Source organism: Aotus nancymaae, unplaced genomic scaffold, assembly GCF_030222135.1.
Source record: "Aotus nancymaae isolate 86718 unplaced genomic scaffold, 86718_ANA_hifiasm-v0.15.2.pri h1tg000007l, whole genome shotgun sequence".
Lineage (NCBI taxonomy): Eukaryota > Metazoa > Chordata > Mammalia > Primates > Aotidae > Aotus > Aotus nancymaae.
Genome location: NW_026988418.1, coordinates 7170273 through 7186132, shown reverse-complemented (window position 1 = coordinate 7186132; position 15860 = coordinate 7170273). Strand labels below are relative to the sequence as shown.

General features: G+C 46.5%; 1 protein-coding gene across 4 annotated transcripts in view; it reads right to left on the bottom strand.

Annotated features, from left to right (window-relative positions):
* KDM4A (lysine demethylase 4A) overlaps positions 1-15860 on the bottom strand; it is a 54591-nt gene that overhangs the window by 4489 nt on the left and 34242 nt on the right. For all 4 annotated transcript variants that reach the window (XM_012434573.2, XM_012434574.3, XM_012434575.3 and 1 more), the window contains exons 13-19: positions 11456-11637; positions 9372-9576; positions 8847-8923; positions 8123-8178; positions 6304-6412; positions 5589-5774; positions 2461-2631 (exon numbers count right to left, since the gene is read on the bottom strand). In XM_012434573.2, the coding sequence (XP_012289996.1) occupies positions 2461-2631; positions 5589-5774; positions 6304-6412; positions 8123-8178; positions 8847-8923; positions 9372-9576; positions 11456-11637 (986 nt within the window). The remainder of the gene's footprint in view (positions 1-2460; positions 2632-5588; positions 5775-6303; positions 6413-8122; positions 8179-8846; positions 8924-9371; positions 9577-11455; positions 11638-15860) is intronic.

Below are 15860 nucleotides of genomic sequence, written 5' to 3'. Positions count from 1 at the left end.
TCTAAAATTAAATCCCATTTAATTAAACAGTTAGCTGAGGATGGGCAAGATGGCTCTCACCTATAATCCTAGCACTTTGGGAGGCCAAGGTGGGTGATCACTTGAGGTTGGGAGTTTGAGACCAGCCTGACCAACATGTAGAAACCCTATCTCTACTAAAAATACAAAATTAGCCAGGTGTGGTGGTGCATGTCTATAATCCCAGCTACTCAGGAGGCTGAGGCAGGAGAATCGCTTGAACCTAGGAGGAGGAGGTTGCAGTGAGCTGAGATCGTACCATTTCACTCCAGCCTGGGCAACAAAAGTGAAACTCTCTCAAAAAAAAAATCATAAAAGTTAGCTGGGCATGGTGACAAGTGCCTGTAGTCCCCAGCTACTTGGGAGGCTGAGGCAGCAGAATCGCTTGAGCCTGGTATGCGGAGGTTGCAGTCAGCTGAGATCACTGCATTGCACTCCAACCTGGGTGATGGGAGTGAAACCCTATCTCAAAAACCAGAAACAAACAAAAAACTTCTCCTTTTTCTAATTATATATCTGTGCAAGGATGAATTTCCTGTCTATATTTTAACTTAAACAGTGTATCACAATAGATTGAATCAAGAAGTGACATTAAAGAGATTTGTAAAATTGCAGAAATGACATTCTTCTAATTGTTTTTGTTTTAGAAAAGTTTCCTTATTTGGTGTTTTGTTTTGTTTTGTTTTGTTTTGTTTGAGACAGGGTTTCACAGTCTTCCCCAAGCTGGTCTCAAACTCCTGAGCTCAGGCAATCCACCCGCCTCAAGCCTCCCAAGGTGCTAGGATTACAGGCATGAGCCACCACACCCAGCCTGAAAAGTTACTTTTTAATCTAAAAAATGCAATATTTTAAATTAACCTGTTTTAATTTCTAATAAGACTAAATATTTTTAGATATAACCCACAGAAACACAAGCTCTTTGGGATACTCACTTTCAGAAAACGGAATCCTGAGACCATTGTAAGTTAGAGATAATACCATATACTTCTCAGAGTAAGTATGAGAAGATAAAGAGATATCTGAAATAAGCACTTAGCATAGTGCCGGGCATACTGTACCAGCTTAATAAATTACAGGAGGGGCCACGTGTGGTGGCTCAAACTCCTGTAATCCCAGTGGTTTGGGAGGCCAAGGTGTGAGGATCACTTCAAGCTGGGAGTTCAAGACCAGCCTGAGAGCAACAAAGCAAGACCCTTGTAGCTACAAAAAATTTAAAATTAGCCAGGCATGGTCGCATGTACCTGTAGTCCTAGCTATGTAGGAAGCTGAGGCAGAAGGATCACTTGAGTTCAGGAGTTTGAGATTGCAGTGAGCTATGATACAGCCACTGCACTCGGTCTGAGTGACAGTGAGACCTGGTCTCTCAAAACAATAAGGCGGAGCATAGTGGCTCATGCCTAGAATCCCAACACTTTGGGAGGCCAACGTGGGCAGATTGCTTGAGCCCAAGAATTCGAGACCAGCCTGGGCAACATGGCAAAAGCCCGTCTCTACAAAAAAATTTAAAAATTAGCTGGGTGTAGTGGTGCATGCCTGTAGTCTCAGCTACCAGGGAAGCTGAGGTGGGATGATCACCTGAATCCAGGAAGTTGAGGCTGCAGTGAGCTGAGACTGTGCCACTGCAGTCCGGCCTGGGCATCAGAGTGAGACCCTGTCTCAAAAATAAATAAATCATAGCTATACTACTGCTATAAGTACTACTAATGTTGCCTTTACTATAAGTCTACCTTATAACTAAGGAATGTCCTTTTAGCAACTAGATGACTAATGTGGTATAAACATGGGTCAATACCCGATTTGTTAAATGAAAAAATGGTTTCGTTCCTCTCTACTTTGGTGCTTAGTCTACCAAGTGAAAAGGCAAGGTGGGAGTAGGGAAAACCTAAACTAAGTCCTCAATACCAAGCCAGACCTAGGATTGGATCCATGTGGGTCCACTGTGTCTCAGGTGTTAATAAATAAGCAGGCTAGGGGTATTTCCAGGCAGTTTCTACTTAGCCCTAAAGCCCTCCACTGTGAAGAGACAAAAGCAGATTCTATATATCTACTAAGAGGACCTGATAGAAAAAAGAGTTGGATAATTATCTTAAAATCACACAGCTACTAAGCAATGAAGCCAGTATTGGCATATTTGATTCCAAAGCCTGGGCTCTACTATTGCACTAGAATGCCCTCAAGGGTAATTCAGACTGCAACAGATGCAGGTTTCAATGAATTACAGAAAATTATGATTCCCGGGAACTTCTAGGGAAAGCAGCATACCCTCACACCACGCAGTTTTTTTTTTTTTCAAGGAAAGACTGGTACAAATGCTTCTTTCTGTTTGAGGCCCAGGCAATGGGACCATGACCTGGCTAAGAAGAGCAGGCATACACACAGTCTGCCAGACATTAGAAACATCCCCCATTCCAAAATGCTCAAGAAGTTCCTTGCAGATATTACCACTATGTCCTCAGGATAAAGATTGTCACTGAAGGAGCCATCATCAAAGTTGACTTCATAGAAGGTCTCGGTGGTGAGCCTAACCACCTCACACTGGTAGAAGCGCCCATTCTTATGCTTGCTAATGACTTTCTGGCCTGCAGTGATGCTTTGCAAGGCCCCCTTGGCACGCTGAAAAAAAAACAGAGGCTTCAGTTACTCACACATGGAGTTGGCAGGCCTGGCATATGGAGACAAGATCAATTAGTTCCTTCTTATCAGGGAAAGATAAGCATGGGGAAGTAAATGTAAAAAGGAGAGAAGAGATGGGAGCTAAACCAAGCCTTTCCACATACCCACCATCCCAGCCAGGACGTCGGAAGACACCAATACATTTTCCTCCATAAATTTAGCTCCTCCTATAAATTTAGCTAGTCTACAACTGGCCCTTATAACCGTATCTTACCCAAAACTCTCTGAACAACAAGGACTTCTCTGATCTTGCTAGGAACTGACCAAATAGCACCTACTTACGTAGGCAGCTCAGATATACATAAACATTAAAGTATGAAAGGAAAGACTCAATAGGTGCCCCGAGGCCTGGGCCCCCAGGCAAAGCTGCACCACATCTTAGCACCAGCGTTACCCTCAGGGCTAGGGCACAAAAACTCAGGTTCCATAGATGTCTCCAGCTACACACAACAAACTGCTTCCCATTCCAAGGGCCCTGCCATTGCCATTTTTGGTGCCCTCACCATTCCCTTCTCATCCTGAACTTCCCCTTGATGCAAACAGGATCACAAAGCATGTGACAGCCTCATGTCCAAGCACTCCTGCTAGCCTGCCCAGGCACTCTGCCCCAGCCATGCTGGCCCCCCTTGCTGTTGCCTGAACGCGTGTGCCACACGAACTGCTGCCCAGGGCTTCTGCACTGCTGATTCTTCTACCTGAGATGCCATTCCCCGGTTACTTGCACACTGACTTCCATTCCAATGTCAACTTATTGGCATCATTCCTTACTACTTAATCTTCCATTCCCCTTATCTGGATTAATTTTCATCCTTGCACTTCTCACCATCTGCTGTACTGTGTATTTACTTGCTTCCTATGTATCTTTCAACTATACTGTATACACCAGAAGGGCAAGGACTTTTTTGTCTTGTTCAGTGGTATAGTCCTGGCACCTAAAACTGCCTGGAGTTTTTGCTATGTAGTAGATGCTCAATAAATATTTGAAGAACAAATCGGTGAAAGAAATACTGACTCAACAGTCCCCTCAATTTCCTCATAGCACGAACAGTCTACAGCTGCCAACTTAAGCATGTGGAATACTAATGATTATGACAAAATAATTATTCTGTGTATGACAAAACTCCTATTTCCCTATCATAGCTGTGTCTCAGTACTACCTCACATTTTTACTTGCATCAAGGGCAAGTTCAGAATAAGAAGGGCATGGTAAGGGTACCAGGGATGGCAATGGCAGGGCCCCTGAGACACTCCGGAGTCTCATTCTCACACAGAATATGTTCCCATTTTCCTAAGATCCTAACCATACCCCCTGACCACCAGTCATGTTCAACATCTTCATGAAAAAGAATGCAGTCAGCCAACCAGGACTTTTCCACAATCCCAAATGGCAGAGTGAAAAGTTTATCCTTCTGGGCTGCCCATCTATCATGTTCTTCCTTTGAGTATGCATTTACCACACTGTTGTCAAACCTGTATGATCATCTCTTCAATTAGACTGTAACTCACTGACGGCAGAGCCTTCCCCAACTATGGTCTGGCTTCTCACCTGACTACCTCACAGTGACACTCCAGTTTGTAGTACTTAGTGACCACCACACCAGCCCTGCCTTCTCTATCACATGTGACCCTCTTTCCTCCCACTGGCTTGCTCCATTTTCTCAGCTGCTTTACTGGTTCATGCTCTGCTACCTGCTCCTTCCGCTGGGAATCTCCAGAGCCCAGTTTCTAATGGGAACTAGATTTAACAATGCTGTTAAATGCTAATAGCCAAATCTTTACCCTCACTTACTCTCCAGAATGCTCCAGCGACCTCAGCATTTACTTTTCTCTTTCTCATCCCTCCTTCTCCCCCTTGCAGAACAACACTGCTTCAACTCAGTTCCTGATTGCAGTGACTAACATCATCATATTAGCATCCTTCCCATCTCTCAAGGGAGTAACCTGAGTCATCTTCAATATTTACTTCCCCTTTCCTCCTCCTCTCCCCTTCTCAACCCAGGAGGGTCAACAAACCCTATCAATTCTACCTGTTGTGGGATCTCAAGGTTAAATGCAACCCCAAAGCCCTGCCTATGTGTTTCCAATTCAGATCTCACTCTCTCCTAGGCTAACTGGTTTTCCTGCCTCAAATTCTTATTCTTTGAATCCTCTCTTCAAACAACCACCTAAGTGATTATTACAAACTATAATTCAGAATCAAAATATTCAACAAGTTCTCCTCATCCAATGAAGAGAGGTCAGTCCTGAGAGCGGCAGTGCAGGGCTTTCATCCTCTGGCATTGTCCACCTCTCAAGCATCATCCCAGTCACACTCCCATAACCAGTCTTTCGTGGTCATTCTTCCGCGACTTGCTCATTCTGTTTCTGAAGCTTTGAATGGCCTCTGCACACAATTCCTTCTTATTGTTCAAAACCCACTTCAAATGCCACCTTCTACCCAAACCCCTTCACAGCTCCTCTAACATTACATGTCTCTTTTTCTCTAAGCTTTACCATTCAGAGAACTGCAGAAATCTCTACTGTCTGGCAATTCATGGTTAACTCTTGGGAGCTCTCAACATTTTCAGAGGTTCTGCATGGCCTGGACACTAGGTTAAGTAATAGAGATGCCCACATTAATAAGATATGGACCCTTGAGGAGTTCATCCTGTTGGAGAGGCAGACAAATAAAGAGATAATCAAAAGGAATCAACTACAAACAGTTCGGTGCCACTGTATTACGGAGTACAAGGCAGGGAGTGGAGATGGACAGGGACCGTCTCGCAATCCCTTAACTCATTAGCACTCTTCATAATGCAGAATGCTTGAGGAAATAGTTGCTGACACAATAAATGGAAACATGCAGAGAAAATGATCACGAAAACTCAAGAGGATTGTAGAATGGCACCCTCTCTTACCTCCAAATTAGGAATCCTGTGCCGAAAGCAGGTAATAAAGACCACAAAAGGCCAGTCGTCAGGCTGCATCATCACACCCGCAGCCTGGGCACAGCTCACATGGAAGGCAGTTGGGCAGCGGCCGTGAGAACACTGCACACAGCAGCCAGCAGTTCTTTTCCTCCGCTTCTTACAGAAGATACATTTCTGTAGCACAGGGGAAGAAAACCAGTGATTGCAGGAACTGACACTACAGCTTCCTCTATTATTCCCCTCCCAAATGCAAAGTCAAGCAAATAAGAACCAGCCCCTTCCCAAAATACAAGGACACACCAGCCTGCTCTAATCCAAGTCTGGCACAGTCTCGGCTCACTACAGCCTCCACCTCCCAGGTTCAAGTAATTCTCCTGCCTCAGCCTCCTGAGGAGCTGGGATTACAGGTGTGTACCACCACCCCTGGCTAATCTTATATTTTTAGTAGAGGCGATTTTATATTTTATTTTCACCAGGTTGCCCAGGCTGGTCTCGATCTCCTGACCTCATGGTCCTCCCGCCTCAGTCCCCCAAAGTGCTGGGATTACAGGCGTGAGCCACCACGTCCAGTCTCCACTAAGGAATTTAACCACAGAGTGAGAATCACAAACTCTAACCAAAACCAAGGGTTACAGGGGTCACTGTTCTCTTCTACCCAGAGCCTCGTAAGTCAGGAAATTATGTGCTGTCTACAAGCCCTTACCAGTTTGAAGCGGGGCAGGGGAATTTTGCTCACATCCACTGGACTTCTTTCTGCAATGTTGACAAACCTTGCTTCCAGAATTGCCACAGCACATGAAACATGGACCCACCTGCCAAAAGGCAAAGGCTACCTCAGTCACCTCTGGGCCCAAGGTTCTGTGGCCATCTCTTCTCATGTGGGCCTGCTGACAGTGCCTCCTCCCTCACCTGGGTGACCACTGACTTCCACCAGCACGTGCCTGGGACCCAGGAAGGTGAGAACTGGAACTGTCTCTCCTCTGAGTATGTGCAAGCAGTGCCACCCCAACTGCTGCTGCTGCCACTTGCCACTTGCCACTACCCACTGCCCACTGCCCTAGGTTAGCACAGGATCACACTTCTACACCACTCACTCACTGTCTGTTGAAAAATGAGCAGAGCCGCAGGCTAATGGTGTGTGGCAGGTTTCAGGGAGTGAGAATAAATTGGAGAGCTCTATGGAGACCTCTTTTACCACAGGACCTGAGTGCTTCCTGAAAATATCCCCGGCTGTGCCCCAATCTGCTAATAATCACAGCTCTCTCTTGGCCTCTGCCCAAACCACTCCCCCAGGCTGAAATGACCTTTCCCTTCTGTTCCCTTTTTCCATAGCTGACTCACTCTTTAATCTTTAAAGTCTGACCCAAGCCCCACTTACTCTGAGAGGTCTATTCAGCAGACATCCTTAAGAATTAAAGTTTTAGACATTTTGGGAAACCAGCATGCACCAAGAGAAGAACTAAAATGGTGAAAACTCTTAAAACCAGGCTGCATGAAAACCTACAACAGACAGTACTGGGATTCATGGAAGCTGTCTGCAGTACTGGTGGCGCTGTCTTTTTAGAGTAGGAACGGATTTGTTCTGTGTGGCCCTGAAGGGCAGAACAGGCATTCACAGGTAAAGGCAAGCAGTTCAAGCAGAGCCATTTCTACTCCAAATAAGAAATAATGTTCCCAGCACCATCCTGAGATTGTGAGGAACACAGTGACCTCAAATAATGGCAGCAAGTGCCTTTAAAGGAGCAGAAGCAGCAAGCAGAGTAGCCATCTATCAGGGACAGCATGACAGGGACTCCTGAGGGCAGGCGCTGGACTGAACATATGCTGCAAGTTTCCACAGGATTCTACTTGGAAGCAGAATACTCAGCACTGACCTGCAAATACACCATGCCCTAGACAGCCAGCTCTTTCAGGTCAGAAACCTCATTGAGCTTACGTTTCCACCTCAGAATGAGCAAACACATGTCTAAGCACAAAGATTCATCCCATGAAAATGAGCTGCCCAACAGCTGAGAAGCCCAGAAACTTCAGTAGATTCAGTTCCATGGCGGGTGGGCCTGTCTGAGCTCTCTTCAGTGTTCTCCTTGAGCACACTCGCCTCATTCCAAACAGCAGGTCTGAGCCAGGGAGTTTGCCTTGTGAAGTGCTTGCTAGCCTGTGGCCACCTCTGCACACCAGCCCCAGCTGTGACAAGGTGAATGTCCTCACTCCAGCCCACAGAGTCCCTGTGTATCATCTTCATGGCCTTCGTATTCTCATGAGTCCATTCTTAGCTCCTTCAAAGGAGGATGTCACTGACATCTCTGCTGCAGAGGAGCAGCTGGAGTTGGAAAGTCTGGGGCTGCTTGGCTCCCTTAGCATTCCATTTTTAAAATGAGTCTTGGAGATGCTATTCCAGCTCCACACGATGTGCTTCCTAAATCCTCATCAGTCATTCAGAAGAACAGCTAGTACCCTCACAAAGGCACTGCATGCTTCAGAACTGAGCCTGTGCATTCCAAGCCACAGCTCAGGAAACTTACCTGTCATCATTTGCTCTCTGCAGGGCCCCTCCCCGTAATGAGCATAAACAGCAGTCCTGCCAAGAAGAGAGAGGGAGGAAAAAATGGTTAACACCAAGTCATTAACATTCAATCTGCTCTCCCCTGGACCTGCTCTCGGCAACTCCTCAACATAAGAATGCAGCATAATAGCATCTGGGGCTTCACCCAGGCAGCCCCTGCACCAGGACGCCCTGTTGGAAGAGAGGCGACTCTGGGCTAAAGTGTACCAAGTATTCGCGTGACTTCACACAATCCTCTTCACTGTTACTACTAATAACAACTCTTAGCGGAGTCACGAAAAATACTTTGCTTGAACTAGAGGCACGACAGGGCTCTGACGTGGGCTAGGTACAGCCAGGTTCCAAGGGGTACAATGAAGAGAAAGCTGCACAATGAATCATCTGAGCCCCTTTCTGAGGCTCCAACTCGAAATGGCTAAATTGTTGTAAGGGAGTTACTGTTCCTCCACAGGAAGACCACTAGTTGGTCTTACACAATGGAGCAAACACAGCGTCCAGACTCCGTAAGTGGGCAGCCACTCTCACTGTCATAGGATTCTCCCTCACAGTACTCGCTCTCTGACATCACTGTGTACCAGGCCCTATGCAGATTGCTGGGAATACTAAGTCCAACATGAAATCGTCTGGCCCTGAATATGTGCCAAGACTAGCAGTGAAGACAGTAACAGTGCAGGATCACTCACCTCCTCTAAGGCATTGGCTGAACACCGAGAACACATCCAGTCTTCAGAAGCCTTTGCAGGGGGGACCCCATAGCAACCTAACAGGGACACCAAGATGAGCAAATTAAACCCAGTGGTCAGAGTCAAAAGGTGGATCTGCAATTCTTTCCATATACCACCTCTCAAAGCTACAACCAAATTTCACAGAAAACCCTGAATTTTCTTTAGTCTGAGTCCCCAGGACTCAGGCGTACAGTATGGTTCAAAGTCTCAAAAAGTCAAAAACTACAGATTCACTAATACAAAAACCTAGTAAGTAGCAGGGACCAATCCCTTTCTGCTGTCTGCAACCAAGAGGATAGCACAGAGATGACTACTGCAAGTATGGACCCCTGGAAACACAGTAAAAAAATCAACCAGCAAAAAACTCCCCAATAACACAGCAATAACCTTTTAGGGACTGGGAGGCCAGTACGTGGCAAGGACTTGCAGTGAGCAGGTCCATACTCCTGGGACAGGACACAGAGAAAGGTGAGCGGCACTCACTGGCATGGACCCGGACGCTGCACTTCTTGCAGGAAACTAGTATGCTGGTACCATCCTCCTCAAGGTAAGGAGTAGAAAGGTTGATGTCCGTGCTGCAGCCAGTCGAAGTGAAGCACATTTCTGGAATCAATGGCTTGGTCCTCTGCTTCTGGGGGGCCAAATCTGGAGCATTTCCACAGTTCTGACTAAAGCCTCCAAACTCAACCTAAGGGGAAAGAACAAGTGCACACCTCAATGAACACACGCCTGTGCTCTCAGCCTTCCACCTGCTCTATCAGCAGAAAGCTGGCTCTCTTACTGATCTGACTATGGCTACAGCTCCCGGGTGCACAGCCATTATCCCAGAGCTGCTAATTGAAGTTACCTCTAATGACTCAAATTCAATTTCTCACAGCAGCATCAAACAAAGGCCCCTAGGGGACAACTGAGAAAAGGGACCAAGGTAAGAGGCAACTGGGATTTCAATCTTCCCAAAGCAAGTGGTAATAAAATGCACTGAGAAGCCAGGCGAGATGGGATTGCAGTGCTGAGGCCATGCCTGTAATCCCAGCACTTTGGGACACTGAGGCGGATGGATCACCTGAGGTCAGGAGTTTGAGACCAGCCTGGCCAACATGATGAAACCCCATCTCTACTAAAAATACAAAAATTAGGTGGGCATGGTGGTGCATGCCTGTAATCGCAGCTCTCAGGAGGCTAAGGCAGGAGAATCGCTTGAACGCGGGAGGCAGAGGTTGCAGTAAGCCGACATCGCACCACTGCACTCCAGCCTGGGTAACAAACTGAGACTCCATCTCAAACAAAACAAGACAAAAATGCACTGAGATGTTAGCAGGTAGGCTGCTACTGTGGGCTTCCTTACATGCTACACCGTATGGTGACCCCAACTGGGGAGAGCACCCAGAGCAGATGCTCTTAATGGGCCAGCACTGATTGCCTCTGGTGATGCCTGTCAGCAGGTCAGCAGCAGTGCTGAGCTGCAGCACTGTTACATGGCTGGAGCCCCACCTGTGATTCCTGGCTCAGGGTCCCTCCAGGAAGAACTTATATCCACATACTTCCCTTGGCAAACTATACTGATTGCAAGTATCTGCTGGCTCGGCTCTGCTGCTGGATGGCACCTTCACTGCCATTCTAAGGATGAGACCCAGAAACATGTCAACCCCAGAGCCTATGTCATTTGTGAAACTCCTACTTAGTAGATCTGTTGATAGTAAGAACCCAGCCATTCACTCCTCTCACAGGCAAAGGCTTTGGTTTTGCTTTTTGTCAATGGAAAGGTTTAATGAGTTCCTAATCCAAAGTGTATTGGTCTGAGGTTCCATTTTCAGCAAGCATGAATCTGGGGCCCTGCCAGTCTCAGCAGCAGCCAGGCCACTTTAACCACCAGAACAGGTAAGGACCACTTATCTACCCCTGCCACCCTGTGCAGGTCCCAAATGGGACTGAGCTGGTCTCCTGGCACCTGCTGCTGTGAATGCCTTCCTGGCATCCTAGAGCTGGACCCAAAGAGATCCATCAATGAAGCCATAGAAGCCCCAGAGTAGGAGGCACACAGCGGAGCTCAGCAACCTCGCTTCCCAGCCCTTCTCACATATCAGGCCCTTGCTTCTACCCAAGTTCCTTCTGCTACTGGCAACACCCATTGTGGCAATGAGAAAGGAAAGACAACATCAGAGGATCTAGCTTTTCATCTGAAGTTCAGACTGTGGTAAAGAAATTACAGTTCTCAAGAAATTACAGTCCTCCACACTGGCCAGGACTGCAAACCACTTGGCAGGAATAGTCATGGACTAGACTAACAAAAATGCAGATTGCTATGCAAACAATGATGTCTGTGATGAGTGCATGTGCAAAGGGAAGCCTAAGCCCACCCTGAGCTTGTCTCCAAAGCATTCTCAATTGAAACCCACAATGCTGGGTTATCTGCCTGGAGAAGACTGACCAATACACAGATGGGGCAGAGAATGCTGGGGGTGGAGGCGGCCTTTCCCAAGACAACCAGTGACAAGCTATATACTAACAAATCTAGCTTCCCTCTGATTGCTGGTCCTGGGTAAACAGAGTGCATGAAGCTCAGTTACCTGATGGTAAGTCTGGAAGATCATACAGACAGCGCAGTGAGGGGCCTGCTGGGCCATGGTCTCATTGAATTCCTTCTCGGCCTCAAAGTTTGGAGGTCGGTTCTGCCACAGTTGGCTCAGAGGTTTGGCCCAGGCCTCTGTCTCCTCAGCCTCTTCCTCAGGCGTCAGCTGTTCAGATGTCTCTAGAGGAGGAAACAGAAATGTGAGTCAGCACCAACTCTACACACCTGTCACTCTGCCTGGAGAGCAGATGAGTTCAACTAGGACTTCTGGTCCTATGTTTTGACCAAGGGTGACTCCTGGATTCCTAAGGATGATAAAGGCAAAGGGTAGAAGCAATTGTCAATAGACTCCTTCAATATCTGGACAATGTGTAGGAAGTCCTGCCAGTACCCCATTCTATGGCCAGATTGACTCATGGCCTCCATTCTTCCTCCTGCCCCACCAGAGCTTGCTCTGCTCTCCCTTAACAGCTGCCACATTCAACCCCTCTGCCCAAGGACAGCAGAATGAACCACCATCTTGCCAGAAACTGTCTTATCTGCTGCCTCCAAAATGTCAGCATGTTAAGTCCTTTACCTTTTAGAGTTTTCCCTTTAGTACAACTAAACAAGGAAAGAAAATAATGGAATGAGCAAAGCTTAAAAGTTGTAATATCATGGTCCTTGGCCAGGACTTTCCAGCTACCTCTGGAAAGATCAGGGGTATGTACCTATTCTGGACAAGGTTCCCTAACCCATCCTAGCTCTGCCTTGGAAGAAAGCAGAGCTGCATGTCCAAAATGAATCCTCTTCCCAGCCACAAGATGTAATGTCCTGACGCTGGCAAACAATATCCTGCAGGCTGAATCCAGCCCACTCAGGAAGTTAAGAATTGTTTTTATTTTTGGGGATGGAGTCTCGCTATGCTGCCCAGGCTGGAGTACAGTGGCTATTTACATGTGCGATCATAGCCCACCACAGCCTCAAACTCCTGGGCTCAAGTGATCCTCCCGCCAAAGCTTCCCAAGTAGCTCAGATAACAGGCATGTGCCACTGCACCCAGCTTTGTTTTTACATTTTCAGCACTGGGGCTTAAAAAAAAAAAATGACAACCACAGAGACCAAGGAGGACTGTAAAACCTAAAATATTTACTTCCTGGCCCTTCATATATCCCTGGTCATGACAGACTGTACCTCCTAGGTATGCTAGACAGCAGAGCATACAACTTATTGGACTTCACCAAGGCCTGGGAAAGAAAAATCCCTTCTGGGTGCATCTTCCTACAAGAAAGGGATATACAGCTGAGTAGAAAACCAAAAAAGTTTGCTCACAAAACTCATATAAGTGATAAAGGTGCACATTTCCCAGTTCTTCCTCAATCAGTGAGACAGGGGCACAGTCTACAAGCTCCCAGCAGAAACAAGGAAACAGAAACAGGGAAGTAAAAGGAAACACCAGAATTCTGAAGGTTATGAGTAAATGAGGACAGTCTTTGGTAGATGTCCAAAATGTTTCTCTGGATGCTCCACCATGCCGGAAGTTATGAGAAGCTACAGTTGTTATGCCCTTCTTTGCCAAGTGTGATCAAGCAAGGCCCAACTATGCGGCCCCTGATAGGAGACTGGCTCTGTGCCAGCCCCATCACATGGGACATTCCGAGGGATCACTGCATCTCGCTATGAGTGGCATCATCAATCCCCGGCTATGACCCTCCAGTGATCTTGCTTCTTCCCAGACAGAAGTGCCTTCCCAGAGGCCCTGAAATCTGTTCAAAGCAGCCAAGGAGAGCTCTGCTCTGTACCTGGATTAGGTTCCTGTTTCTTCATTTCTGGCAACACCAGCTCGGTGCAGATAGTTTTCTACTCTGCCCTCAAAGTCATGTTAAATCTAAAGGCATCTGGCAGCTGCCATTGTGCGCTGCCTCAGTATAGCCTGAGGACACCAATGCAGACATTTAAAATCAACCCCTATGTGCCCCATTGTTCAGTTGCAATCAGGAGCCACGGTGCTTAGAACCCAAGCACAGATTTTTTTCTTTATCCTGCCCAAACAGGAGTGACCAAGATAGAATGAAGAAACAGAAACAGACAGACAGGCTCACACTCACAACTAAAAAATTAACACACTGACATCTGTTCCATTTACAAAGCCAAAAGTGGCCCCAAATCATTACATTTGTAAATACTGAATGATGAGGGAAAATGTTCACTACATTAAGCGAACATTTCAGGAAGCAAAATTATACAGTTACATATGTAATATTTCATTGAGCTGTATAGTTCAAATGTGTGCACGTCACTGAATTGTTATGCTTGAATTGAAATTTATTTTAAAGTAGGGGGAGGTATAAACATTAAAGAAACAACTTCCCAATGCAGTATGTAACCTTAGCTTGATTTATATTAGAGTTCAAAGGAAATAACTATAAAACACATTCTTGGGACAAGCAGGGAAAGATAAGCATGGACTGAAGATGAAAGGATATTGTGGGGCCGGGCATGGTGGCTCAAGTGTGTAATCCCAGCACTCTAGGAGGCTGAAGCGGTGAATCACTTGAGGTCAGGAGTTCAAAACCAGCCTGGCCAACATGGTGAAATCCCTATCTCTACTAAAGGATACAAAAATTAGCCGGGCATGGTAGCATACACCTATAATCCCAGCTACTTGGGAGGCTGAAGCAGGAGAATCACTTGAACTCAGAGGCGGAGGTTGCAGTGAGCCAAGATCACGCCAGCCTAGGCAAGAGTGAGTGAGACTTCATCTCAAAAACAAACAAGTAAGGGAGGTTGTATATTATTATCTCAATTGCATTATTTCATTATTTTAAAAAGATATACATGGACATATTCTAATATATGACTAGAAAAGTCAGGAGGATAGATAATACGTTAATATATTCATAATGGTCATCTTTGAAGGGTAATTTTGTTTTCCTCTTGGTAACTTTTACAGTTTCCTAAAGTCTACAATGCTGTAAATGAATCAGAAGATAGGCTGGTGCTACCCAGAGAACCTGAAGCTCCTGTCTGGGTGGAATAAGAACACAGAGGGCTTCCTATGACCTTACTCAGGGTCTTGCTGCACTTCTGACTGGAGGGCAGAAGGGATGTTCCCCATCCAGTTTATCATGATCTTTCAACTTTAAAAAAAAAAAAACAAAAAAAACAGCAGAGATGGGGCACTGACATCAGATCAGGAAGGAGAGGACCGGGTAGGACAGAGCCTGACATTAGTCAAGAGTAACAAGTACAAATGATTCTGCTCTCCTTTAGGGTGCCAGGGCCCAGTCACAAACACAGCCAGAGCTGAGGCTCTGCAGTGCTGATCTTCCTGGATCTCTGGGCTCCAGGAAGCACAGGAGACCACTCTCCACTGATGTCAATGCACCCTGAGCTTCAGTGCTACATTGCCTGGTTCTCCTTACACATGTCTGATTACCCCACTTCTCTGCCTCCTTCACAGGCTCCCCTCCCTCCTCTGTCCACCTAGCCCCAGCCTCTGCTCACCCCAATAGGTCCCCTCCCCCAAGAGTGGCCTCATTATTCCAACAATGGTATCAAATGTCACCTCAGTGCCAACTCATAAGTCTACATCCACAGGTTTCCCCAACCAAAGCTATAAACCAGAGACACACTCAACTCATCCTCCTCAACTACCATCCTCGTAGCTCCACAGCCAGTCACCAAATCCAGCTGATTTTATCTTCCAAATACATTCCCTACCACTGCCATCCACTTCAGACCTTCATATTGTAGACAGACCATTACAGAAGCCCATCTGATCCTCCCAAAGCCATCCTCGAGAAGCCAGCACTAGGAGTGATCTTTTCTAAAGGCATCTAAATGACCATGACATTCCTCTACTTAAAACATGTCACTGGCTCCTGAATGCCAGTAAGACAAGGTCCTCACTCCGGCCTCCAATGATAACACTGTCCAGAATCTGGCTTCCCTCCTCCTACTCCACCTATCACTCCACTCCCTGGCCTTGCCCTCCAGCTCCAGCCACACTGAGCTGACTATAGTTCTTCTGACGACAGCCTCCTGCTTCTCTTCTCCATGGCTACACTTGCTGTACTTCTGCCCAGATTAACACCTCTTCTTTCTTGCGATCTGTTTACCTGTCCAGTTTCCTCACTACCCTGTGAGTGTCTTGAAGGCACGAACATTATCTTAGTTAGCTTTGCAGCCACATATCCAGCACAGGGCTTTGGGTCACTGACAGAATTTTCTATCCTGAAAAATCAGTCTTGTACCTCCCAGGAAAAAAAAGGAAAAAACCTGCCTGCAATTATCCCCTATTAAGGGTACACTCCAAGATACTCAAACTTACAATGAAATCTGGTTAGTCAATTCGATATAAGGAAATCCTGTCCTTCTTATGGAATATCTGGGAGAGCAGCTAAGCCGCAGGCCCACCCTTA